A 27,724-nucleotide genomic window follows, 5' to 3' on the forward strand; every position below is an offset into this window, starting at 1 on the left:
ATAGGAAATGGGCTCGAAGTTTATGGATGGCCAAAGGTATTAGTTGGGCCTTTGCTCCCTCTTTGGGATATTCTAGGGGCATTGTTACCTTGTGGCAGAATGATTGCGTGGAAGGAGTGGAAGAATTTGTGGTAAATTCATAGTCTCCATGAAGTTTCTTCAGGTGAATGATGGGTTTGAATGAGTTCTAACAAATGTTTATGGTCCGAATGGTTATAGAGAAAGGAATGAATTGTGGGAGGAGTTGGGTGATATTAGAGGTTTGTGGGATGGACCTTGGTGCTCAGGGGGTGACTTCAATGTGATCAGATTTGGTGAAGAGTCCAATAATTTAAGACAGACAAGCAGCTCCAGTATGAAGAAGTTCAATCAATTTATTAATGATTTTCAGCTTAAGGAATTGCCTCTGTCATACCACAAGTTCACTTGTGGCGCAATCATTAAGCTAATCCATTATGTTCCTTGTTGGATAGATTTTTGTTTACCTTGGACTGGGAAGAATATTGGGGAAGTTTGGCTTTCAAAGCTTTACCTAGGGTGACTTCAGACCATTGGCCTATTTCCATTGCCAAGGAAGAGTTTAGAGGGAATGGCCCTACTCCGTTCGGATTTGTGAACATGTGGCTCTGTCATTGTGGCTTTTTGGAGAAAGTTAAGGAATGGTGGGAAGGAAGTCAGCTGAGAGTTAAATGGAAGGGTGCGTTATTCCATAAGGTGTGAGTGGAAAATTAGAAAAATTAGTGAGGGACTTTTTGTGGGAGCCTGGTGAGGAGAAGAAAGATCATAGGGTTAGATGGGAGGTGGTGAGTAAGTGCAAAAACTTTGGAGGTTTTGGTGTTGGAAATATTCAGAAAAGGAACATTGCTCTTATAGGGAAATGGTTATGAAGACTGTCAGTTGAAAAGGACAAATTATAAGCAAAGGTGATTATTAGCATTCATGAGCTTGCAACTAATGGATGGGATGCTGGACTGTTGAACAGGGATACAAGAGCTTTTCCATGGAAATCAATCTATGATATTCAGCTGGTTTTCCTTCCCTTTGTTACATACAACCTTTGCTCGGGTAATCTTGTCAAATTCTGGGAACATGTGTGGTTGGGTGACCTCCCATTGAAAGAACAATTTCCCTCCCTTTTTAGACTTTTTTTTTTTAATAATGAACTTGTGTCTTCCTTTTTGTTACCTTCTAGCTCAGTTTCAGGCTTTGCATGGAACCTGGGGTTTAGAAGGAGTCTCAGGGAGGCTGAATTGAGTAGTGTTTCTGTTTTACTTTCACTACTTGGATGGGGTATTCTTGAACCCTTCAGAGTCGGATGGTAGGATTTGGTGTATTGATCCTTCTGGTTTCTTTTCTCATGTTTCCTTCTTTTCGGCTTTGTTCCAACCTTCTTCTAATGATTCTATGGTGACCTTTCCGGTGAAGGAGGTCTGGAATAAGCCCATTCTTCCTAGGATAAGTGGTTTCTATTGGGAAGTTTTCTTGGGTAGAATTAATACTTGTGATCTTCTCCAAAGAAAGAGACAAAATTGGTACCTCTCCCCAAATTGGTGCATCCTTTGCAAGGCTAATGGTGAGACTAGTTACCACTTATTAATTTCCTGTCCTTTTGCTCCTTATAGTTGGGAATGGTTTCTTTCTTTGTTTGGGTGCAGGTGGAACCCCCCGCCAAATGTTCAAGGCTTGTTTGCTTCTTCCCTTGTTAACTTGAGAAAGAGGAGGAAGAACCCTTTGGAGGTGTACAAGAGTGGCAATATGTTGGGCACTATGGGAAGAAAGAAATCAAAGAATATTTTTTGACAAGGAACAAAGAAGAAATCATAGAAGCCATCACTGTCAGAATTGGGTTAAATCCTTGAGAAGCTTTGATGACATTCCCACAAATGACTTTCTTAGAAAGTGGAAGGAGGTGGGTGATTTTTCTCTTCCAAGAGCTGTTATTAGGTCGGTTTGGGTCCCACCTCCTAGTGGGTTTTTTAAACTGAATTTTGATGGTAGCAGTGTGTTATGGGCCCGGAAATAGGATCGCGTCACGGGTCGGTCCACAGGGAAAAGCTCCTGTTTTCCCTTGTTCCTCCCCTTCCTAGCTGAACCTATCTTGGCGTCCTAGAGGGTGATTTGTCCAAGAGATCACCGAACTCTCTTTTTACTCTCTTTCTTGACTAGAAATTTGATATCCTCATTCAATAATGGGGTCTCCTTAAATAGGAAATTACAAGAGTCCTAATCAAAGGGAGTCTCCTTGCTGAATAGGGAGACTTCCAGTTCTATCTTGCTAAGGATAAGATAAGCTAATCCTAATCTGATAAGCTACTAACAAGATAAGAGCAATAGAATAAGATAAGAACAATAAGATAAGATAAGAACAATAAGATAAGAACAAGCAAGATCTAATCTAATCTAGATAAGGCTGTTGTTGCCGAACTGGGTAGGATGAGAATCATTGAATCACTACTGGTGGTGGTGGTGGGTCAGGTGCCTGTTGCTGCCGGTGGCAATGGTACGTCTTCCCGAGGAATGCGTCCATAACATTACTCCCCTCCTGGACTACGAGCTTGTCCTCAAGCTCGAACTCTGGATTTGTGGTGTGGACTCTGCCAATGGATCAAACGGCTGCACACTCTCTCTTAGTCCACCAATAGCATGAACAACAGGGACTGTCCTGTAGCTCATTGCATAAAGCGGTTCAGTCCACATGGCTCAAATCTAGAAGGCATGAGTAGGATGTCTGCACCGGCAATTATTCAATGAGCCATTTTCATAGAGAAACCAACCCAACCCCTGACTTTGTCATGGTGTTGACTCTCAAAATGTCTGAGAAGCTGTTCCAGGTCAGGTCTCCTAGTGCCCAACATGACTAGTTGCACATCCTGGTCCACCATCCAAGGAATGGACTCAGCAATGAGATCAACACTTTTCTGATGGTCAAGCCTGCCAATGAACCCAATCAGAGGAACATTCTCTCGAAGAGGAAGACCAATCTCCCTTTGTAGAGCTTCTTTGCATTGGGGCTTGCTAGTCTGAAGAGTCTCCACAGAGTAATTGGTGTAGCCATCAGATGCCAGGTAAACATCCAACTGTGGGTTCCATTCTTTTGCATCACTTGAATTAACGATGCCCTTCAGCTTCCAATCACACTCATTTATTATTTGATGCAGACCCCAGCCACCTTCTTTAGTTTTCAGCTCCCAGGCGTAACCATGGCTTACAGTGACTACACGATCTGCTGCTTTCAGGCCAGTTGCAAGGATATTGAAGTGTTCCCCACCTACTGGGTCATGTAGTTTGAAATGATCTATGTAGTTTTGTGGAAGATCCACATAACGAAAATCGCTTACTGGACCACGACCCTGGTGTGCTATGTTGTGGATCACAAGAACGCACCGGGTATATTTCATTATACCATTGTCACGGTAGTATGCCTTAAGATAGACTGGTAGCAAAGCAGTGTGCCAATCATTCGCAATGACAACCAAATTTCCATCTCCATGGCAGGCCCCACCACATGGAACATGCCAAGGAACCTCAAGAGCAGCCTTACAGAAGAGAACCATGCGTTTTAAAATATCCTCTCGGCCTCCCCCATATATATTTTTCTCAATATTGCGAAACATAGGGCTGTCCGTGAACACAAAATCCACGCCATCAATATAAGCTTGAAAGAAAGTTACCTCCATATCCTGCCCATCCACCTTATATCTCTTGTGCACTCCTGTTTCTTGGACTTTTGCATAGTTACCATACCATGGTGCCAAAACCATAACTCTATGTCCACACTGAGCCAAAGCCTTCGGTAAAGCCCCAACAACATCGCCAAGTACACCTGTCTTCGACCAAGGAGCGCGTTCTGCAGATACCAATATAATGTTCATGACATTGTCCCAGGCCAAAGGAGGAGACTTTACAGTTTCATCCTCAGAAACTACACTAGCTTCCCTGTTCATTACATCATCTCCTAAACTTGCTTCTTCCAACTCAGCATTTTCATCATTTAGATTGTATCTCGATGTTTTTGCAAGAAAAGTTGGAAACATATCAGAATTAACTGTTCCAGAAATGGTGTCTTTAACATCTTTGAAATCTATATCTTATGTATCCTTTCCAAGAGATAAATTTCTTTTAGTTTGCTTCCTTTCATCACTAAGACCTCCATTAATACCAACAGATGGGGTTTCTGATTTCCTAACTTTAGTTGAACGATTGTAACTTCTGGAATTGATCTTTTTACCATACTTTCCACCAATACTGCCACTACCCACTGAAGAAAGATCTTTTGATGGAAATGAGTTACCAGTCTCATTATAAGACCCTGAATCTTGTTCTGTGTTGATATTACTATTTCTTATAGATGAAACAAATTTCCTCCTTTCTAGCGCCAACAATTGTGAGTAAATCACATAGAGTGGAGATGGTAGTAATTCTGCTAAATTATGCTGCTTTAATTTCTTTGTATGCAAAACCCCTAGTTGGTGTTGGACAGGCAAGGGTGCTTTCTTCAGAGATTTCGGGAGACTTGAAAGGAACTTCTTTCGGCGTGCAATGGTCTCCATAAGGCTTTTCTTGTGTTGCTTCAGTTTCTCATGAAGTTTGCAGAGTTCTTTTCGCCGGAAAAGCTCAAAATTAAGCCGCCTTAGCACCGGGTCATGTGCACTGTCTTTTGATAGTACAGATCCTTTAATATCTTGAGGGGCCGAATTGAAAAACTCTTCCTTAGGCACAAGTTCAATATCCGGATACTTCGACTTGAAATCTTTGCGCACCTTTATGGCTTTCACAAAATGAATTTTCTCATACATCAAATTGTGGAGCTGCAATGTAGTGAAATCTATTGGTGCTGTTTTTGCTTTAACACGATCCTCTTCTAGCAACATAGAACGATTTACCTTATCCCGGTCATCTGTCTGTTGATTCCAAAAAAATTGCTTGCAACCATACAGCCAGCCTAAGGGGTCTCCGTTGCTGTTGTACGACGGGGATTTCTGCTTGCTGTACTTGGGGATGACTGCGGCTACCGGGGCGACGTCCTGCTGTTCGTCGGACGACTCCGTCAAGTCTGGTCGGCGGCTGTTTGTGGTTACAACCCCTTCTGGATTCCTCTCCTTGTTAGAGAAATACGATTCCAGCAAGTGTCACAGCTCCCGGACATCATCTTTGACCTCACGAACCTCCACGCTGGTTTCCACGAGCCTATGCTCTAGTTTGTGGACCCTGGATGATAGCTGCTCTAGATCTCTCATGACGGTTGGCTCTGATACCAAGATGTTATGGGCCCGGAAATAGGATCGTGTCACGGGTCGGTCCATGGGGAAAAGCTCCTGTTTTCCCTTGTTCCTCCCCTTCCTAGCTGAACCTATCTTGGCGTCCTAGAGGGTGATATGTCCAAGAGATCACCGAACTCTCCTTTTACTCTCTTTCTTGACTGGAAATTTGATATCCTCATTCAATAATGGGGTCTCCTTAAATAGGAGATTACAAGAGTCCTAATCAAAGGGAGTCTCCTTGCTAAATAGGGAGACTTCCAGTTCTGATAAACTACTAACAAGATAAGATAAGAACAATAGAATAAGATAAGAACAAGCAAGATGATCTAATCTAATCTAGATAAGGCTGCTGTTGCTGAACTGGGTAGGATGAAAATCATTGAATCACTGTTGCTGCTAGTGGTGGGTCAGGTGCCTGTTGCTTCCGGTGGCAACGGTACATCTTCCCGAGGAATGCGTCCATAACACAGTGAGGGGAATCTAAGCCCTTTAGGTATTGGAGGTGTTTTTTTAGAATGAGGGAGGAGTTATTGCCGTTTTACTCATGAGTAATAGGTGTGGGAGACTCCTTGAGGGCAGAAATCCTGGCTGTAATGGAAGGGATCAGTAGAAGTTGCTGATAACAGTTTTAGATGAATTCCTTGTGAAGAAAAGTAGAAGTTGAAAGGTTTCAGCAGTAGAGAAGAAGAGAGGAGAAGAAAAGAGAGTGGAATGTTGCCCAAAACAGAATAGTTCTGGCCGCCAACCCCTCTTTGAATTATATACATAAATTAAAATAACGAGAGATTACAAGAATGCCCTTAGTAGGGCGGCTACTTAAAAAGCTGAACAGTCACAATTTAAAAACATAAACTAATGGGCCTAAAGCCCAATAACTTCCTAACTTAACAACTTAAAAATAAAAGAAATAAGTGGGCCCAATAACTTGAAATCGGCCCAACTCAACACTCTCCCTCAAGTTGGGAGTAAATGTCACACATTCCCAACTTGCGTAGATCATGCTCTAGTTTGTTCTTTGCAACGCCTTTTGTGAGAACATCAACAAGCTGCAAATCAGAAGCAATGTATGGAAGACAAACTTCCCCTGAAGTCACCCTTTCTCTTATGAAATGTCTATCCACTTCAATGTGCTTTGTCCTGTGATGTTGAACTAGGTTGTGGGCAATGTTAATTGCTGCCTGATTATCATGGTACAACATCATAGGTTCTTCTGCCTCAACACCAATCTCTCCTAACAAGGAGCGGATCTAGAAAAGTTCTGAAACTCCATGTGCCATGGCTCTGTATTCAGCTTTTGCACTTGATCTTGCCACAACTGTCTGTTTTTTACTTTTCCATGAGACTAGATTACCCCCAACAAGGGTGTAGACTCCTGAAGTAGATCTCCTGTCATCAAGGCATCCTGCCCAATCAGCATCTATACAAGCCTCTAGCTTCAATTGTCCATGGTCACCAAATAGTATGCCTCTACCTGGGTGTCCCTTCAGATAAGCAAGAATCCTATCAACAGCCTCCCAATGCTAGACTCGTGGGGCTTGCTGTTATGGGCCCGGGCGTAGGATCTCGTCACGGGGCGGTTTGTGGGGGAAACCCCTTGCCTTCCCTTGCCCTTCCCTTTGCTAGTTGACCCTATGGTGGCGAACTGAGGGGGTGATTTGTTCAAGAGACCACTCGAACTCTCCTCACTCTTTTCTTGACTGGAAAACCGAATCCTTTATTTCAATTCGTGGCTCCTTAAATAGGAGATTACAGAAGGAAATTCCTAATTAAACTCAAACTACTAATTACCTACTCCTAATGGTAACACAATTCTTACTTAGGATAGGGATAAGGATAAGATAAGATAAGGGATAAGAGATAAGGAAGGATGGAGGCGAGTTCTCTTGACGTGTCCAGATAAGGGTGGGCCCACCCCTATAAGCTGTCATGTGGGCCCCGCTCTGCTGTTGCTGCCAGGTGCGTGCGCGCGGTGCCGCTGCCGCGCAGTGCACTCGCGCGGCTCATGGTGTCGCTGCCGTGTGGTGCCGGTCGTGTGCGCGGTGCTGCCTCTGCTGCTGTCGTGTGGTGCGGGTGTTCATAACATCACTCCCCTCCTGGACTACGAGCTTGTCCTCAAGCTCGAGGTCTAGATAGGCGTTGTGGAGATCGGTCCAGGGGATCCAGGTGGCCTCTGCAGAAGGTAGTCCTTCCCATTCTACTAAAACCTCGAAGGTGCCTTGATTGATGCGTGACCGGACAAGAGCTCTAGGATGGAGGATGGGTCTGCCATCCTTGAGGGGGGGTAGAGGAGGCACTTGCATTGGGGGAGTCCCTGTAAAAGGCTTTAGTAGGGACACATGGAAGACGTCATGGATTTTGCTGTGCTCTGGCAGTTCAAGTTGATAGGAAACCTTCCGATCTGTCGAAGGACCTTGAAGGGCCCGTAAAACCTTGGGGTCAGCTTTTGGGGGGCCCGTCGCCTGAGGGAGAGCTGCCAGTAGGGCTGGAGCTTTAGCCAAACGAACTGTCCTGGCTGGAAGGTGACCTCGCGGCGGTGCTGATCGTAGGCTATCTTCATGCGTGCCTGTGCCTGCTGTAAACGTAAGGAGACTTCAGCCAGTAGGGCATCGTGGTCTTGGAGGCTGCGGTCTACTTCTTCCAACCGTGTTGATCCCGATTCGTAGGAGAGAAGATGAGGAGGGTCTCACCCATACACCATGCGGAAGGGAGTCATGCCAAGGGACGAGTGGTAGGATGTGTTATAGCAGTATTTGGCCCAAGGAAGGCAGTCCACCCAGCGTCATGGTTGGTCCCCTACGAAACAACGAAGGTACATTTCTATGGTGCGATTGACAACCTTCGTTTGCTCGTCCGTCTGTGGATGATAGGCGGAGGAAAAGGCTAGGGTCGTGCCCTGTAATTTGAATAGCTCCTTCTAGAAGGTGCTGGTGAAGACTGCATCTCTGTCACTGACGATGGACTCGGGCAGCCCATGTAGGCGGAAGATGTGTGTGAAAAAGGCATGGGCCACAGAAACTACGTTGTAGGGGTGGGACAATGGAATGAAATGAGCATATTTGGAGAAGTGGTCCACCACTACGAATAAGATGGATTTCCCACCGACTTTAGGCAAGCCTTCAACAAAGTCCATAGAGATGTCGGCCCAGATCTGCGTTGGGAGTGAAAGATGTTGTAGGAGTCCTGTTGGGTGTAAGTTCTCCCACTTTTGTTGCTGACATACGGAGCAGTTCTGGATGAATCCCTAACCGAGCTTCGCATACCATGCCAATGAAAATCTGCACGGACGCGGTGTAACGTCTTCTGAACCCCTTCATGGGTGGCGTTATGGATGCTAGCGAGGATGGCTGGAATCAAGGGACAATCTGTTGGGAGATATACCCTTCCTTTGTACAACACAATTCCCTTGTGGATGGTCCAGTTTGGTTTGGTCGTGCCAGACCGCAATTCTTGCACCAGGTCTCTCCATGTTGGTGATTGGGGCAACACACTCCTTAGGTTCTCCAGTAGGGTCATGCGGGGCTGGGAGACCGCGCAGAGGTGTGCCGTGTCCTCTTCACACCTGGATAGCGCATCAGCGGCCCGGTTAGAGGCTCCCGCCTTGTGGTCTACGCGGAAGTCAAACCCTAGCAGTTTGCTTGCCCAATGCTGTTGGGGTGGAGTAGTAAGCCGCTGCTCTAGAAGGTACTTGAGGCTGTAGTGATCTATTTTGCAACGAAGGGCCTGCCCCACAAATACGACCTCCAGTGCTGGACGGCCTTGGCCAGTCCGATCAATTCACACTCGTAGGCCGGTAGCTTGAGGTGTCGATTTGCTAGTTTGCGGCTGAAGAAGGCAATGGGGTGCTCTTGCTGTTGCAGCACTGCGCCGATGCCTATGCCTATGCCAGACGCATCACACTCCATAAATTCTTGGTCAAAGTTTGGTAGTTGCAGCACGGGGGTAGTGGAGAGTGCGTCCCTTAGGTTTGTGAAGGCGGTGTTAGCTGCTTCATCCCATTGAAATGCATTTTTCTTCAACATCTTGGTTAATGGGGCCGCCAGGAGTCCATAGTCCCTTACAAACTTGCGGTAGTATCCCATGAGCCCCAAGAACCCAAGGAGGGCCCTAATGGTCTGAGGCTTGGGCCATTCCCGAATGGCTTGAATCTTGGAATTATCTACCGAGATTCCTTCCCTGCTGACTATATGGCCTAGGTAAAGGACCCGCGGCTCTCTGAAGGAGCACTTGGTTCGTTTTAGGAAGAGCTTGTGCTGTCGTAGCAGCTCCAGAACCGTCCTTAGGTGACAAACGTGCTCCACCCATGACGTACTATAAATTAAGATGTCGTCGAAAAATACTAGGACGAGCCTGCGGAGGTGGGGCCGAAATACCTCGTTTATCAGGGACTGAAATGTAGATGGGGCATTGGTGAGACCAAAAGGCATGACCAGGAATTCAAAGTGGCCGTGATGCGTTCGGAAGGCTGTTTTCTCCACATCTTTAGGGGCCATTTGGACCTGGAAGTAGCCTGACCTGAGATCCAGCTTAGAAAAGTACTGAGATCCGTGGAGCTCATCTAGCGATTCGTCTACCACCGGAATCGGGAACTTGTCCTTGACGGTTCTATTGTTGAGCTCCCTGTAGTCCACACAATCTCCAGGTGCCGTCTTGCTTTGGCACCAACAAGACTGGTGAAGAGAATGGAGAGCGGCTGGGGCGTATGATTCCTTGTTCCAACATCTCTGTACACTACCTCTCTATCTTGTCCTTCTGTAGGTGCGGGTAGCGGTACGGCCTCTCGACAACGGGTCCTGCTCCTGGTATTAAGGGAGTCCGGTGGTCACACGACCGGCCAGGTGGAAGGCCCTTGGGCTCTGAGAAACATCTGAAAAATCGACAAGAAGCTTCTCCATCTCTGTAGTGTGCAAGGCGTCACCATGGAGAGTATGCACCTGTGGTTTTCTTGCTCTCATCTTGGTCCCTTTCTAGGTGACCTGTTTCCCATGTAAATCAAACGTCATGGTCAAGGCACTGAAATCCCATAGGATAGGGCCGAGGGTGACGAGCCACTTAATTCCCAACACTATGTCGAACTCGTCTAGGGTCAATACAAATAGATCTGCGAGGAATGGTTCAGAATCCACCTGGATTTGGACGCTTCGGCAGATCCCTGGACTGTGAACTCTCTCCCCATTTGCTACAGCCACCTGGAGCCGCTGTCTGTCTTCCATTGGTAGCTTCAGTTGGAGCATAGCCTGCTTGCTGATGAAGTTGTGGGTGCTCCCTGAGTCAACCAGAATCCGTACCTATTTTCCTGCCACCTGGGCCTGCAGCTGCATGGTTTGGGAGATTTGGATTCCAGTGATGGCATGGAGGGAGATCTCGGGTTCTAGTGCCGCCTGTTTCTCTTCTTCCTCCTCCAGCTCATCTACCAGAAGGCATAATAACCGCTTGCAACGGTGGCCAACTGAGTACAACTCGTCACAATTGAAGCATTGGCCCTTGGCTCGGCGCTCGGCTATCTCGGCCCTGGATAAGCGTATGATGGGAGGTGCTGTCGTGCTGCTACCCATGCTAGTTGCAGATCGGGTAGTGTTGCTGGTGAAAGGGCGTTGTTCCCTGTTGGCAGCCATTGACGACCCTCCTGCGGTAGACCTTGGGTTTGTCCAAGTTGTTGCGGGACGCCCCATGCTAGACGACCCTCGGCTGATCTGCAGCTTGCGCTCGAAGGCTCGGGCCAGATTCATTGCTGTGACCAAGTTGGGTGGGCTCTGCATCTCCACATCAACTCTTAGGGGTTCAGATAGGCCGGCTGTGAACATATCCACCTGTTGGTTTGGCCGAACTGAAGAGGCTCTGGCGAGAATGGTCTGAAACTGCCGCTGATACTCCGCGACGGTCCTGGTCTGCTTGAGGTTAAGGAGATCTCCCAAGGGGTTGCTTGTTAATGGGGGTCCGAACTGGAGGAGGCAATAGACTTGAACTGGTCCCAACTAAGGCCTGGTTCTTCCTTCTCCACTCGGTAGAACCAGAGCTGTGCTTCATCGGTAAAGTGGAATGCTGCCAGGCTGACCTTGTCCTTCTCTTCCGTGCGCTGATTACGGAAGAATTGCTCACAGCGGTACAGCCATCCAAGTGGGTCACCGCTGCCGCTGTATGAGGGGAACTCCAGACGACTGTATTTGGGTATGACTGCTGCTGTCGGGGTGTCGTTCTGTCGTTCACCGGAGCCCTCTGCCTGATCTGGGCAGTGGTTGTTGTTGGTGGCTGCCCCTTCAGGGCTCGTTTCTCTGGTGGAGAAGTATAACTCCAGTAGACGCCGAAGTTCCCTGACGTCTTCTTTAACTTCTCTTACCTCCGTGTGATTTTCCACGAGACGGTGTTCCAGCTCGTGAACCTTGGATGATAGCTGCTCCACGTCGCCCATGATGCTTGGCTCTGATACCAAAATGTTATGGGCCCGGGCGTAGGATCTCGTCACGGGGTGGTTTCTGGGGGAAACTCCTTGCCTTCCCTTGCCCTTCCCTTTGCGAGTTGACCCTATGGTGGCGAACTGAGGGGGTGATTTGTTCAAGAGACCACCCGAGCTCTCCTCACTCTTTTCTTGATTGGAAAAGTGAATCCTTTGTTTCAATTCGTGGCTCCTTAAATAGGAGATTACAGAAGGAAATTCCTAATTAAACTCAAACTCCAACTTGAACTCAAACTACTAATTACCTACTCCTAATGGTAACACAATTCTTACTTAGGATAGGGATAAGGATAAGATAAGATAAGGGATAAGAGATAAGGAAGGCTGGAGGTGAGTTCTCTTGACGTGTCCAGATAAGGGTGGGCCCACCCCTATGAGCTGTCCTGTGGGCCCCGCTCTACTGCTGCTGTCAGGTGCGTGTGTGCGGCTCATGGTGCCGCTGCTGCGCGGTGCATGCACGCGGTGCCGCTGCCGCGAAGTGCGTGCGCGTGGTGCCGCTGTGCGCGGTGCCGCTTCGTGCGGTGCCGCTGCCGCGCAGTGCTTGCACGCGGCTCATGGTGCCGCTGCTGTGTGGTGCTGGTCGTGTGCTCGGTGCTGCCTCTGCTGCTGTCGTGTGGTGCGGGTGCTCATAACACATGCATGTATTGACTCACCACACTCACTGCATAGGAGATATCTGGTCTTGTCATACACAAATTTAGCAGTCGCCCCACAAGTCTCTGATATCTCCCAATGCCCTTTACTAGCTCACCTTATGATGCTTTAATTCTGTGATTCTGATCAATAGGAGTACTGGCAGCCTTTGTTCCAAGCTTCCTTGTTTCTTGTAAAAGATCCAGAACATACTTCCTCTGAGAGATAAAAATTTCTTGTTTTGATCTTGCAACTTCAATGCCCAAGAAGTACCTCAGCTCCCCAAGATCCTTAATTTCAAATTCTCTGTGTAGATTCTTCTTCAAATTGTCAATCTCACTTAGGTCATTTCCTGTGACAACAATATCATCCACGTAAACAATCAGGACTAACACCAAGGATCCCCTCCGCTTCACAAACAAAGTATGGTCTGGTTGAGTCTGAGTGTTGCCAAAAGCAATCAAGGCCTTCCTGAATCTATCAAACCATGCTTTGGGAGACTGCTTTAAACCATAAAGTGACTTTTTCAGTCTGCATACCTTCCCCTTTTCAGCATCACTGTAGAAACCAACAGGAAGATCCATATAAACTTCTTGCAAATTTCCATTCAGAAAAGCATTTTTCACATCAAGTTGAAACAGGGGCCAAGAGTGTGTGGCAACAAGAGAGAGAAGGATCCGAACAGAAGTCATCTTTGCAACTGGTGCAAAGGCCTCTAAGTAATCAATGCCATAGGTTTGGGTGTATCATTTTGCAACCAGTCTGGCCTTATACCTTTCTATACTTCCATCTGCCTTATATTTAATTATATAAATCCATCTGCATCCAACAGTCACCATGCCCTCTGGTAGATCCACAATTTCCCATGTCTGATTCTTAATTAAGGCTTCCATTTCTTCCTGCATAGCTATCTTCCACTTAGGTTTGGAGAGAGCCTCACTAACACCCTTGGGTGTAGACACAGAGTCAAGAGAAGAAATGAAAGCATGATGAGGAGAAACTCCATTGTATGATAGGTACTTTGAAATACAATGAGCAGTACACTTTCTCTTCCCTTTTCTGAGAGCAATAGGAAGGTCCAGGTCATCTGTAATGGGATTAGTAGAATCAATAGGAACTGAAACATTAGAGTGATCAAGAGCAATACCTGAATCCATGTCAGCTGAATCTGGAGTCTCCAAGGAACCGATAGGAATTGATGTGAGTTCTTTAGCAATGGAATCAACCTCCTTGTGAAGTCACTGTCGTGAGTAACACTGAGAAGCAGGATGCAAGGAAGGTCGTAAGGTAGGTGACATAGGAGGATCAAACACAGGAGTGGACATAAGAACTAGAACTGGAAGAGGAATAGACTGCTCACACACTTCCCCAAAACACTCCTCTTGAGAAGGATCCTTCGAGAAAAACGATGTGGATTCAAAAAAGGTGACATCCATAGTAACATACCGACTCCCAGAGACTGGATCATAGCAACAGTATTTGGGTGTGTCTGCTTCGTCCATAATCTGGGCCCCGGGAATGACAAGTTAGATGCACAATCCCTTAAGTGCATCTTCCTTGGCTATTCTCGGACCCAGAAAGGGTATAAGTGTTACCATCCTAGTTCTCGACGTTCCTTTGTGTGTGCTGATGTTACATTCTTTGAGTCTACTCCATTTTTCTTGGGGTCCGGTGATGCTTCTTCCTCTTCATCACCTCCCCCTCTTCCACTTTCAGTTGCCGATTCTGTTCCCCTTGTTCCAGTCGTGACCAAGTCCTTGCCTCTAGTGCCACCACCTGTTGAACGCCCACCTATCCGTCAAGTGTATACACATCGCCCATGTGTGCCGGCTGCTACTCCTCCGGCTCCATCATCGTCAACAGATCCGGCAGTTGTCTCCACACCAGCCCCGAACCCAGTATTTGATCTTGATCTTCCCATTGCCTTGTGGAAAGGTAAACACACATGCATCCTTCGTCCTATTTCTAATCATGTTTCACTCACTGACCTTTTTGCCTCCCATCGCCAGTTATATCTTTGTTGTCCCTAAGGATGTCCAGGAAGCCCTTGCCTCTCCAGGGTGGTGTCGTGCAATGGAAGAAGAGCTCTTAGCTCTACTTCATAGTCATACTTGGGACCTCACCGCTCTTCCTCCTAGGAAGCAGGCTGTCGGTTGTAAGTGGGTTTATACTGTTAAGTATTTGCTTGAGAGCTCGATTGGTTGCAAAAGGGTACTCCCAAACCTATGGTATTGACTACATAGAGACCTTCTCCCCAATTGCTAACATAGGGTCGGTTCGTGTTGTGATCTCTCTTGCAGCTATGTCTGGTTGGCCCCTATATCAGCTTGATATCAAGAATGCCTTTTTGCATGGTGATTTGCTCGAGAAGGTCTACATGGAGCAACCACCAGGGTTTGTTGCTCAGGGGGAAGATGGTAAGGTATGCAAACTAAAGAAGGCTATATATGGGTTTAAACAGTTTCCTCGAGCATGGTTTGGTAGGTTCAGTGAGGTGGTAAAGAAGTTTGGTGTGAAATAGTGCCAAGTTGATCATTCCGTCTTCAGTCATGACTCTTCGGCAGGAAAAATACTATTGGTGGTGTATGTAGATGATATTTTTATTTACCGGGAATGATAAAATGGGCATTGACAGGTTGAAGACTTTTCTACAATAACATTTTCAAACAAAGGACCTTGGTAAATTGAAATATTTCTTGGGGATAGAAGTAGCAAGATCTAAGTATCGTATTAATTTATGTCAGAGGAAATATGTGCTTGATTTGCTGGAAGAAACAGGTTAGGTGCTAAACGAACTGAAACACCTATGGAAACAAATACTAGGCGGAGCAGTGATATGGGTGAAGTGTTTGAAGACCCTGGCAGATACCGACGACTTGCAGGTAAACTGAAATACCTAACCATTACTCGGCCAGATATTTCATTTGCGGTTAGTGTGGTAAATCGGTTCATGCTGAAACCTCTGGTTCCTCATTGGAATGCGGTTCTAAGAATTGTGAGGTATTTAAAAGGGGCCCCTGGTCGTGGTTTGATATACAAAAGTGGTGGAAAACTTGAAATAGAAGGGTATATTGATGTTGACTGGGCTGGTTCTATGTCTGATAGAAGGTCTACCACAAGTTATTGCACTTTTCTGGGGGGTAATCTGGTGACATGGAAAAGTAAGAAGCAGACAGTCGTGGCAAAAGCAGTGCAAAGGCAGAATATTGAGCTATGGCACATACTGCTTGTGAATTAGTGTGGCTAAGAAACCTTCTACAGGAGATAGGATACAACATTAATATTCCAATGAAGCTCTATTGTGACAATCAGGCTACAATTCATATTTCTTCTAATCTGGTGTTTCATGAAAGAACCAAGCACATAGAGGTTGACTGTCACTTTGTGAGAGAGAAGGTGCTGAACGGAGTGATAGACACTGCATACGTTAATACAAGAAACCAATGGGCAGACTTATTTACAAAAAGGTTGAGTCGGGGAAGAGTAGACTACATATCTAACAAGCTGGGATTATATGATATATACTGACCAGCTTGAGGGGGAGTGTTAGTGTAGGGGTATTTATGTCTTTATACTTATGTTGAGGTTACTGATCTATAATATTATATTAGAACTAGTGTCCCTCACTTAAATAAGGGCACATGTGTCTTTTCCATTATATTAATAATATAAAAACATGTCTGGTCGAATGGGAGAGTAACTTTTCCCTAATTCGAACCAGACTTTTCTTCTCTCCTTTTCTCCTCCATTCTCTCTCTCTTTCTTCCTCTTTCTTCTTGGCTGTTATCAGACTAACAGAACTCAAAGGCAGGCCGAATTATAACAATAATAAACACAAAGACATCTATGCCCCTGCTGCCCAACACACTCCTTAATCAATAATAACAGAAATAACAATAGGCCTAGTAAGGCCCCGAAATACTAATAAACAGAAATAATAATAGGCCCAAAAGACTAATAACAAGTAAATAATAGAAAAGACAACTGATAATGGCAGGGACTTCACTAAAATACTAGTCTATTTCTCCACAAAATCATTACAGCAAGAATTTGAAATCGAGGACCTAGGCGAGCTGAAGTATTTTTTAGGGATTGAGGTTGCAAGATCCAAACATGGGATATTCATCTCCTGTTGATTAGAACCACAAGATTAATGCTTCAAATGGTGAGTTGGTTAAGGATGTGGGGAGGTATCAAAGAATAGTGGACCAACTACTGTATTTGTGCATGACTCATCCAAATATTTCTTATGTTGTCAGTGTTGTGATCCAGTTTATGCCTGCTCATTACATTTATCAAGAAAAAAAATATCCATGCTCCTTAGGTTCAATATTGGGTGCCTATTGATAGGATTCTTGCATACTTGAAGAAACATCTTGGCAGAGGAATTTTGTTTGCTGAGCATAGGCACATGAAGTTGGAAGCCTATACAGATGCAGATTAGGCAATGTGCCTTGAGATCTACATTAGGAGTTTGTACCTTTGTGGGTGGAAATATAGTCTCATGGAAAAGTAAAAAGCAGTTAGTTGTGGCCAGGTCAAGTGCAGAAGCAGAGTACAGATATATGGCACATGATATCTCTGAACTTCTTTGGATTAAGTCTTATTAAGTGAGATTGGGATTGATGCAGAAGAATCTATGATGTTATAATCAAGTGACAATCAATATTGTCCATAATCCTGTCCAACACGACAACACAAAGCATATTGAAATTGATAGACAACACAAAGTTGGAGTCTTGCCTACCATGTCTCTTCTGATTCACCAGTTGGCCGATGTCTTTCCCTAGGGAGTTACAAATAGCAAGCTTGAACATGATCTACCCAACTTGAAGGGGAGTGCTGAGGATTTTGCTGTTAACATTTTATTTTACTTATTTTGTTTAGTTAGCATGTTGGGACCACAATCTATTAGTTAGAAGTTACTTAAGCAGTAGTTCTTTTCTTTTTGCAAGTTGTTAGCATCAGCCACCCTATTAAGGGCATATATGTCTTTGTCACTTATTTTTCTCTTAAAGTATAGAAGTTAATGGGAGAGGGCATCCGGCATAATTGGTTTCTCTTTGTTTTCTCCATTCATTCTCTTCTCTTCTCTAAAAAATTCCTCCTTTCTTTCTTCTCTTTCTACAGTCTTTTATATATTTCTGCTGATTTCTATCGACAGGGAACACAATGGTTCTATTTAATGAGGGTCAAGTGATTACATATTTTTATATGTTCTGATTTGTAGTTTGGTTTGGATTCCATTTTTATGAATGTAAAAGTTTGTTACGTTTAGAAGGCCTCTACTAGATAGAGAGGTGGAGTGTGTGCACTTGCTGGAGAAATTAGAGGAGATGATGTTATATTCACAAACAAGAGATGAACTGTGGTGGAAGTTGTGTTCAAATGGGAAGTTCTCTGTTAAATCCTTTTAACATGGCTTGTGGGGAATCCAATCCTTCCAAGGATCGAGGCTTTTGCATGGTTTGTGGCTATGGACAGTATTTTTACAGTGGATCACCTAAAGGCTAGAGTTTTTTGCATTGCCAACATGTGCTTTCTCTGCAAAGAACAGGAGGAATCTGTTACACATCTTTTTATTCATTGTAAGGTTGCTGGTTTTTTGTGGAGTTTCTTCACTTCAATGTTTGGAGTGCCGGATTTTCAGCGAGGAAGTGCTGCAGAAATTTTTTCCACCTGTCTAAAGTTAAGAGGAAGTAAAAAAAGCAAGGATCCTTTGGAGCTGCTTGCTTTTCACTATCTGCTGGAACATCTGGAAAGAGAGAAACGGAAGAGTCTTTTAAGACAAACATTGGAATATGGAAAAAAATGTGGCAGCTAACAGTAACTCGGTTGCAGACTGGATTCTGGTCTCTCCAGCTTTCAGTCAAGTCTCTTAAGAAGATTTAAGTGATAGATTAGGGGAGTTTTTGGAATATCAAATGTGTATCTAGGATGTTTTGTAGTATGATGTTCTGTTTAGCTTTTGCTTCTGTTTGTTATGAGGGTGATGTCTTATCATCTATCAGGATGTACTGTTTTTTCTTTTTTAATGAAGTTTCCCTTTTACCTTCAAATTTTTTTTTTTGACTTGTTTCATACTTGTACAGTGTTTTGTGTGCTTCCTTGTTACTACTTAGTTTGATTTACCCTAGATTGTTTGTTTTTATCCCATGCAGTTACAGCTTTTGAGTAATGGTTTCAGATTGCTAAAGGTTGGGGGGTCGCTTGTTTACAGCACTTGCAGGTCTGATGCGTATAACTTATAACTTTTTGTCATTATTGGTTCCTTGGGGATATATCCTTTTTATTGATTATTTTGTCTTCACGTTGCCCTGTATTAGTTTGACAGTAGCTCAAAATGAGGATATAGTGGAGCAGTTTCTTTCACGAAATGCTCATGCTGGTGAGATCCCTAGTATTCCAGTTTTTGCGTGTTGGAGTTTTGTTCTATTTCATGATATCTTCATTCCTTTTGTGCTTTATGGTCTATTTAAAATGTTTTTGACCACCTGCAATTTTGTATAACAAAACTTGATGATGAAATTTATGGTTGATTTGCGTAAAGACTTCATTGTAACAATTTCTTGGTGTTACACTTGGCATATCCAGATGGAAAGTGGATTTCTTTTTGAAATATAAATAAGCATTACTTAGCAAAAAATATTACAAATAAACTGGTCCAGCCAGCAAGTTGGGACAAACCCTTTGGGCTAAAGTATGGGCTGCCATAGTAGCCTGTCTATTTTTATAAACCAAACTGACTGAAGAGATATTCTTACGAAGATTCAAAATAATATCTAATTTTTCCTGGCGTGATGAAAAAAATATTGCATGATCCTCCTGAGCAACCTTCAATAGCCAATCTGGAATCCGAGACAACCACTAGATTCCTCCACCCTTGGTCTGCAGCAAAAAGGAGAGCTCTCAAAATTGCCCTCAGTTCTGCTTCAAGATGAGTTATAATAACTCCTAATCTCCCTCCTGCAGCCACCATAAATGATTTATCACTATTTAAAACACAGAAAACATAATAGCCAATCTCATCCTTTAAAACACTACCATCACATTGAATCAGTTTAGCTCCTGTTTCTAATATAGGAATCAGGTCAATCCTTTGCTCACCACTTTTTACACCAGAATCATTTAAATCTGAAATATTAAATTGCAAAGTTTTGTTCATTTGTCTAATAATCTTGCAAGGGTCAATCTCTGAAAGTTTGAATTTGCAAAAATTCTTTCATTTCTACCCTGCGAAATGTAGTACCAGGCCACCGATAGCTAACTTAGCAATTCAGATAATTGTGGTTCACTAAACAATACCAAATAAAAAAAGTTGATGCAAAGATGACAACTGTAATGAAAATCCAAATAAACAAGACCAAGCACAGGAAAACCAAATAGCTCTAGCCAGAGGACAAGCTATAGAAAGATGGAAGAGGGATTCTTGATTATCCTAGCAGATCGAACAATTCACTTCCTGGACCACACCTCGGGAAAACAAGTCATACTTTGTGAGAACAAATCCATTGAGAATTCTCTACAAAAAACTTTAAATTTTGGAGGGACTTTTAACTTCCACACTTTCCTCAATTTATGAGCTAAAACCAAGTCCTGCTCCCCCATAATCTTCCTCTCTTCAATTTGATAAAATTTTTACTCGGAAGTTTTCCATTTGCGTTAATGGTTCATATAACTTTATCAGTGCCTGTATTAAAAATGTGTGTTTCCAGAGTTTTCTCAATCTCTCCCTGTTGAAACAGATTAAAGATTAAATGGTCATTCCATTCTCCTGAAGATGTGGAAATTAAGTCTCTTACCCTTAAGTCCTTAGAATCTAATGGAGGGGGACCCAAGGACAACTAAAACCTTGATCCCATTTAACCCAGTGCTTATCTTGAATGCCCAACTCTGACTGTCCATGAATCTGTAATCCTATCGATTGAGCTAACCCTCTAAGTTCTTCTGCTATTACTTTCTAGATAGGTGAAGTAGTGGTGGGAATTCATCTAGGGACACACTCTGCTTTGCAGAGAGATTTACACTTAAACAACTGAACCCAAAGGCTGTTGTTCTTGTTAAGAAATTTCTATGCTAATTTACAAATCAGGATTTATTCATTGGACCCATTGTTTTTAGCCCTAAACCTCCAACAGCTCTAGAAAAACAAATCCTCTCCCAACTTGCCCTCTTCAATCTCCACCTGCCTTCTCCCTCATTCACCCAAAAAACCCTCTGGATTTTCCCATTTCCTCTATCATTTTCCTAGGAAACTTAATGACATCCGTACAATAAACTGGTATGACTTGCTTGACTGACTGGAGCAGCACTTTTTTCTCAGCATAGAACAAAAAATTTGCTTTCCATTTATTTAATTTAGCTTTGAGTCTCTTAAGGATAAAATCCAAGGAATCACTTTTTCCTTTCTTCCAAAGAAGAGGAACTCCCAAATTCTTAGTGCTTTTATCCAATTCAGACATTTTGAGTTGTCTCCTAATCATTTGAGCCCCTTAGTCAGGGTTCTCTTACTGAAAAGGATTCCATATTTTTGAAAGTTTACTTGAAGTTCAGATAAAGTTTGAAATTGGTCAAGTAGCTCCTTAAAGTCCCAAGCAACCTCTCTTGTATCTCTCCCAAGATCAATGACATCGTCCACAAATAAAAGATGTGAAACTGTTGGAGCTTGCCTACAGATTTTAATTCCCATTAGCTTACCCTGATCATTAGCCTTAGCCACCAATCTTGAAAAACCTTCCATTGCCAATAAAAAGAGAAATGAGGAGATAGGATCACCTTGCCATCCGTATACCCCTTGAAATCACAAGATGGCCCTCAGGAGTCTCATTTATTAAAATTGAGAAAGACACCGATGAGATGCAAAACCAGATCATCTGGCACCATTCATGACAAAATCCCAAGTATTTCAGAACCCACATTAGCTAGTCATGTTCCAATGAGTCATAAGCCTTTGTTATGCTTAATTTGATCGCCATTACACCTCCCCTAGATTTCTTAGTTTTCATGTTATGAATTAGTTCCTAGGAATAATAATATTATCCTGTAACTGCCTACTAGGAACAAAAGCACCTTGAAAAGGGGAGATGCATTTTTACAAAAAGGGTTTCAATGCCAACAATTTAGTTACAATTTTATATAACAATTACAAAGTCTTATGCTTGAACTAAGTGACCAAACTAGGTGTGAGTTTAGGAGCTGTATTCGAAGTAGTAGAGAAGAGAAGAAGACCTCTGAAATACTGTGAATGTCGAACTAAATAGCTCAGTCGACAATACTGTTATTTATATTAGAATGTAGTACAATGATACAAGGAATTACTGGAATGCCCATGATTAGTGATGGGACATCCAGACTACTTAGAACATTAAACAGGCTTAGGCCCATTAACACAGACCCAGTACAGAATAACTTAAACTTAAGTATAGGCTAATGAGAACTCTTATCATCCGAACACTCATACATAAAGAGACTTCAATCCAACACTCCCCCTCAAGCTAAGCATGGATATCAATCATGTTTAGCTTGCCAAGTATGTCCCTGAACTTTGTTACTGCCAACCCTTTAGTCAATACATCTGCAATTTGCATCTTGGATGGAGTATAAGGCACACTGAGTTCTCCCAAGACAATTCTCTCTCTAACAAAGTGTCGATCAATCTCAATATGTTTTGTCCTGTCATGCTGCACGGGATTATTGGCAATGTTGATGGCAGCTTTATTGTCACAATATAGCCTGAGAGGACCTTCAGCCTTAATGCCAAGCTCATTAAGAAGAGTTCTGAGCCATAAGAGTTCAGCAACCCCGTGGGCCATAGCTCGATATTCTGCTTCTGCACTTGATCTAGCCACTACATTCTGCTTCTTACTGTGCCATGTGACCAGGTTTCCTCCCACAAATGTACAGTAACCTGAGGTTGATTTTCTGTCTCCAACAGACCCAGCCCAATCTGCATCAGTGTAGGCTTCAATTTCAAGTTTACTGTTTTTTTCTGAATAGAATTCCCTTCCCTGGGCAAGTTTTCAAGTACCTGAGAATTCTTTCAACTTCTCTCATGTGAGGGATCTTTGGTGAGTGCATGAATTGATTGACAACATGCACTGCATAGGCAATACCTGGGCAAGTAAGGGATAAGTATATCAACTTTCCTACCAATTTTTGGTATCTCTCTCTATCACAGTAGTCCTCACCCATTGATTCTTGTAGGCCATGGTTCTGTTCTATTGGAGTGTATGTTGGCCTACATCCCATCATGCCTGTTTCCTCTAGGAGATCTAGCACATATTTTCGCTGACATATGTAAATTCCTTCTCTTGATCTAGCAACTTCAATCCCAAGAAAATATCTCAGATTTCCCAAGTCTTTGATCTCAAATTCTGAAGCTAGGAACTCCTTCAGTCTCTTTATCTCTTCCAAGTCATTCCCGATAATCACCATATCATCCACATAAACAATGAGTGCCGTAAGCTTGCTATCCTGTCTCCTTGTAAACAAGGTATGATCTGCACCACTTTGAGTGTACCCCACTTTCTTCATGGCCATACAAAGTCTCTCGAACCATGCCCGGGGAGACTGCTTCAAACCATATAATGCTTTCCTTAGTTTACACACCTTCTTGCCAACATCATAGCCTGGTGGAGGTTCCATGAATACCTCTTCATGAAGATCACCATTTAGGAAGGCATTCTTCACATCTAGCTGATGAAGTTTCCATGAGGAATTTGCTGCTAGTGACAATAGAACCCGGATTCTGTTGAGCTTTGCTACTGGGGCAAAGGTTTCTTTGTAGTCAATTCCTTCCTTTTGAATAAATCCCTTTGCCACAAGTCTGGCCTTGTACCTCTCGATTAACCCATCCTCCCTGTGCTTTACTGTAACTGGCAGATCCACTAATTCCCAAGTTCTTGCTTTCATTAGGGCTTTCATCTCTTCATTCATAGCTTCTTTCCACCTTGGATCAGATGCTGCCTCTGAGTACCTAGAAGGAACACGTACAGAGGAAAGAGCAGACGCAAAGGAGTGATAGGTAGGAGATAATTGTGAGTAAGAAACAAAATCAGCTTTGGGGTGCCGGGTGGTACAAGAACGAACAGGCTTACGAAGAGCAATAGGAAGATCCAAATCCGAAGTATGTGAGTCAGAATTACCTTGAATTGCAGAGACAGATTGATCTGAGTCCAACTGGTTGCAGTCATGAGGTTGAGAGCCCTTTTTCCTTCTGTTGTAGGTAAGTATCTCCTTTTGTTGCCTACTGGAATCTTTAGGAGCAGCTGCTGCATCAGGAGGAGTAACTGGCACATTTGGAGCCTTACTAGGTTGACCCAGAATGTCACAACTAGGAGTAGTGGAAGATGATGGAAGGCTTGAGTCAGATAGGGGAACAAAAAAGGAGGGAGAATGAGAATCCTCTTCCAATCCACTAGTCTCCCCCTGAAGAGGATTCGGAGAAGACTGGAAATAGGGTTGAGACTCAAAAAAGACTACATCTCTGGTGACATACTTTTTCTTGGAGATAGGGTCATAGCACTTGTACCCCTTTTGTGTAGGAGAGTACCCCAAAAATATTCCCTTTGTAGCCTTGGGATCCAGCTTGGTTTTCTTTGGATCCTTTACATGTATAAAACATATACAGCCAAAAACCCGTGGGGGAAGAGGAAATTCTGGAAGAGTGGGACACAAAACAGAGAAAAGGGTCTTCATATCCAATACCTTAGATGGCATCCGATTTATCAGGTATGATGCAGTGAGTACAGCTTGAGACCAGTATTGCTTGGGCACTTTGTGCTGGAATAGTAGGGCTTGAGCTGTCTCTAATAGATGTCTGTTCTTACGCTCAGCAACTCCATTTTGCTGAGGGGTAATAGCACATGATGATTGGTTTAACATGCCAACATCTTCCATGAATGAATTTAGGGATTTTTCAAAGTATTCAGTAGCATTGTTTGACCGAAATTGCTTAATCTTCTTATCAAATTGTGTTTCAATCATCTTGCAAAAAGCCATAGTTATCCGTGGTACTTCATCTCGTCCTTTTAACAGATAAATCCATGTGCACCGAGAATAATGGTCAATAAAACTGATAAAGTAACGGAAGCCATCAATGGAAACAATGGGTGAAGGTCCCGAAACATCAGAATGAACCAAATCAATAGGAGCTCGAATTTCATTACTGGAAGTTGGATACACTGTTCTACATTGTTTTGACATTTGACACACATCACAAATTAAACTCTGACTTGGAATGCCCTTAAACAATTCGAGAAACAGCATTGTTAATGAAGAGAAAGACACATGACCTAGCCTAGCATGCCATAGGTGCAACCTAGCTATTGACTCCGCACTTTCCGGACTAGTAGCAACAGAAGCTTGTAGGGCTGAGCTGATGTCTGCATCAAAATAGTAGAGGCCTCCGTACTCATGACCACTCCCAATCGTTCTCCTCGTTAATTTGTCCTGGAAGACACAATGAGTAGGGAAAAAAGTTATACTGCAGTTCAAATTTTTTGTAAGCTTTGAAACAGACAAAAGATTAGAGGTAAGACTAGGAATATGTAGGACTGGTTTAAGAGAGAGGTCCTTGCTTAGGTCAACCATCCCCTTTCCAGAGATGGTGGAGAAAGACCCATCAACCACTCTCATCTTATCCTGACTAGACAACAAATGATATGAAGAGAATAAGGAGGACATATGTGTCGTATGGTCAGTTGCTCCGGAGTCAATCACCCAAGAAGTGGAATCAATGGAGCTAGTTGCACTAAACACAAAAACTGTACTTGATCTGGCAAGAGAGGCGGAAGCAAAAGAATTGTTTTTTAGACGGGCTAATGCCCGGCTAAGAACCTCTACCACACTAGCCATGAAGCCCAAAGTACCAGCTCCAGAGGAGTCAGCAACCTGCCCTATGTAGGAAGAAGACACTGTTGGAGTACTTTGTGAGTTGTCACCACTGTTGTTGTTGGTGGCAAGATTCCCACTTGCCGTATGACCCTTTTGTTGTCTCTTGTCCTTTCTTAATGCAACTGGCTTCAGATGAGGATACAAGACCCAACATTTTTCTTTTGTATGTTTCTCACCACCACAGTGGGTGCACTTGAGGGACTTCTTGTTTGGATATCTGTTTCCCTTAGTGGAGACTAGGGCTGAATGTTCTCCAGATAGTTCAGTTGACTGTTTCTGAGAATCAACTTGCATCTCCGTTCTCTTGACTTCTTCATTTCTCACCAGGTAATAGACATGGTGTAGCTCCGGTAATTCATCTCTCCCTAGAATTTGTGACCTTTTACCCTCATACACTGGGTCTAGGCCAACCAGAAACTTGAAGGCTCTGCTCTCTTCAATTTGCTTATCATGTCTCTCCTTGTCCCTAGCATTTTCCCAATCCAATATCAAGTGATGATCAAGCTCTTCCCAAAGGCCTTTCAGAGTTGCAAAGTATGTTGCAACCGTCATATCTCCTTGCCTTAGAACTGCAATGTTCTTCTTCTGGCTGTAGGTCTTAGATACCTTTTCCCAAATCTTAGCAGCTGTAGGGAAATGATGAACAGTTCTGGCAACCCAAGGAGTCATGGAGGCCAGCAACCCAGACATGACTGTGGCATTTTCCTTGCGCTACACGGCATGCTCAGGACTGCCGACTTCAGGTTCCTTCTTGTCCCCATCTAAATAGCCTATGAGATCACGGGAAGTAATGAAAAGTCTTGCTGAGACGGACCACTCTCTGAAGTTATACTCATCCAGCAACACACTTGTAATCTGCAAGCTGTGCAGATTAGGGTTTTCCAGGTTTGAGAACCTTGCAGCAGGTCTGTTATTTCTAGAGGAAACTTCTCCGGATAGTGAGGACATCCTGACTTCTGTCTTAGAGTAGATGGCTCTGTTTATAGCTGGCCGAAGTGTTAACAGTGCTGGACAATCAGGTGCTGGTAGCTCGCTAGGTAGACTTCACTTGAGCTGAAGCAGTTCGGGTACAGCAGCAAGTGAGAGGTTCTGGGCTTATAACCAACCTGAAATTAGGGCTCTTTACCACTGTGCTGTACAAGTCTTGCTAGAGCTTCGAAGCTGCAACTGTAGAAGAAGCTCTCCCCCTTTCGGCTAGTGCTAGGACTGCTGAAATCAGTCCTCTGAAGGGATAGGAAATCCATCACATGGACGCCCAAAGATTGCGGAATAAGAGGGCGAATTTCAAAAATTTTTTCTCTCCCTTCAACTGGGAATCGAATTCCCTATTTAGAAAATCATATTTTCAAGGATCGTTCTTGAACCATAAACTGAACCTGGTCTGAACCAAAAGGAGTAGGGAGAGATAATACCTGATACAGAGAAATAATATCTCTCAATGGAGGTGTTTACGCCCAAGGTAGGATCCAAAATCTGCTCCCACTGAAGATGGTGCAGTGCAGGGTGGAGCAGAATCAACAGTGTTCTTCCAAAAGAACTTGATCCTTCTCAAGAATCACCTGGACGACTTGTGAATACAACTCCCACCAATCTTTTCTCCAAAAGATTGGAATCAAGATCCAATCTTGATTTCTCCCAAGGAATGGAGATCGAACTGCTGTAGGCAGCGGCTGCAGGAAGGAGGCGGCTAGAGAGTATTTGCAGGGAGCAGAATTCTCTCTTCTGTGATTTCAGCTCTGAAGACAAGACTATCTGTTGCTGATGATTGTGTTTGATATCTAAAGGCTGCCGCCCCCTCTTCCTTTTATAGACTTAAAGGGATCAGCTCCTAATCCCATTAGGAGTTGCTAACCCAAATCATATATGGATTAGAAGTCCCTTTAAGATAAGGGATAACCTTATCTTATCTGCAGATTAGATCAGCCATCTCCTAATCTAATTAGGAAGTTTATAGATCTAAATCTTATTTAGATCTTGGACTTTCTAAGTGGATAGGGTGTGGGCCCAATCCTATCAGCTGATCTTATCTCAGAATTCGCCCCTTAAGTGACTAATCAAATTAGCCCAGTTCGAAATGGGCTTAAGGCCCATTTAGGGTTATGTATTCATTTAGCCTTCCAAACTGCTACCCAGTTGGGCTTCCTTGTATGGCGTGGGACCCAAACATTGATCTACACATCAGCCACATGGGTTCAGCCCAGCCTTTGTTACAAGGCCTGGCCGAATACACTGTTATGGACAGTGCACCCCCTGAAACCCATCAGATGGGCTCTATTGGCCCAACACTTACCCTAAGTGGTCCCTGGGCCAAGCCACCTTGTAACACCCAAGGACTGTGGGCAGATGCAAGATTAGCCCATCAGGTATTATCCTCAATGGTCTTACACTTAACCTCTCAGCCCATAATGATCATACACTGCCCGACAAGAGAGGACCTCTCCCTCGACTGCAAGGAACAGTGTTGCACTCTCTCAAGTATGGATCC

General features: G+C 43.8%; 1 protein-coding gene and 1 pseudogene across 5 annotated transcripts in view; one reads left to right on the top strand and one right to left on the bottom strand.

Moving 5' to 3' along the window:
• The window catches only part of LOC148866175 (S-adenosyl-L-methionine-dependent methyltransferases superfamily protein), a 90,139-nt gene that overhangs the window by 27,506 nt on the left and 34,909 nt on the right, over positions 1-27,724 (top strand). For all 5 annotated transcript variants that reach the window (XR_016108942.1, XM_088974398.1, XM_088974399.1 and 2 more), the window contains exons 8-9: positions 18,507-18,574; positions 18,672-18,733. Coding sequence is in view for 4 of the 5 variants with exons in the window: in XM_088974398.1 (XP_088830524.1) it covers positions 18,507-18,574; positions 18,672-18,733 (130 nt within the window). In the remaining variant the exon portion in view is untranslated. The remainder of the gene's footprint in view (positions 1-18,506; positions 18,575-18,671; positions 18,734-27,724) is intronic.
• On the bottom strand, positions 2,548-11,667 carry LOC148866176 (granule-bound starch synthase 2, chloroplastic/amyloplastic pseudogene; annotated as a pseudogene).

The sequence above is a fragment of the Nelumbo lutea genome, chromosome 3 (assembly GCF_056320005.1).
Source record: "Nelumbo lutea isolate HS-2025 chromosome 3, American lotus-T2T, whole genome shotgun sequence".
In the NCBI taxonomy this organism is placed as follows: Eukaryota; Viridiplantae; Streptophyta; class Magnoliopsida; order Proteales; family Nelumbonaceae; genus Nelumbo; species Nelumbo lutea.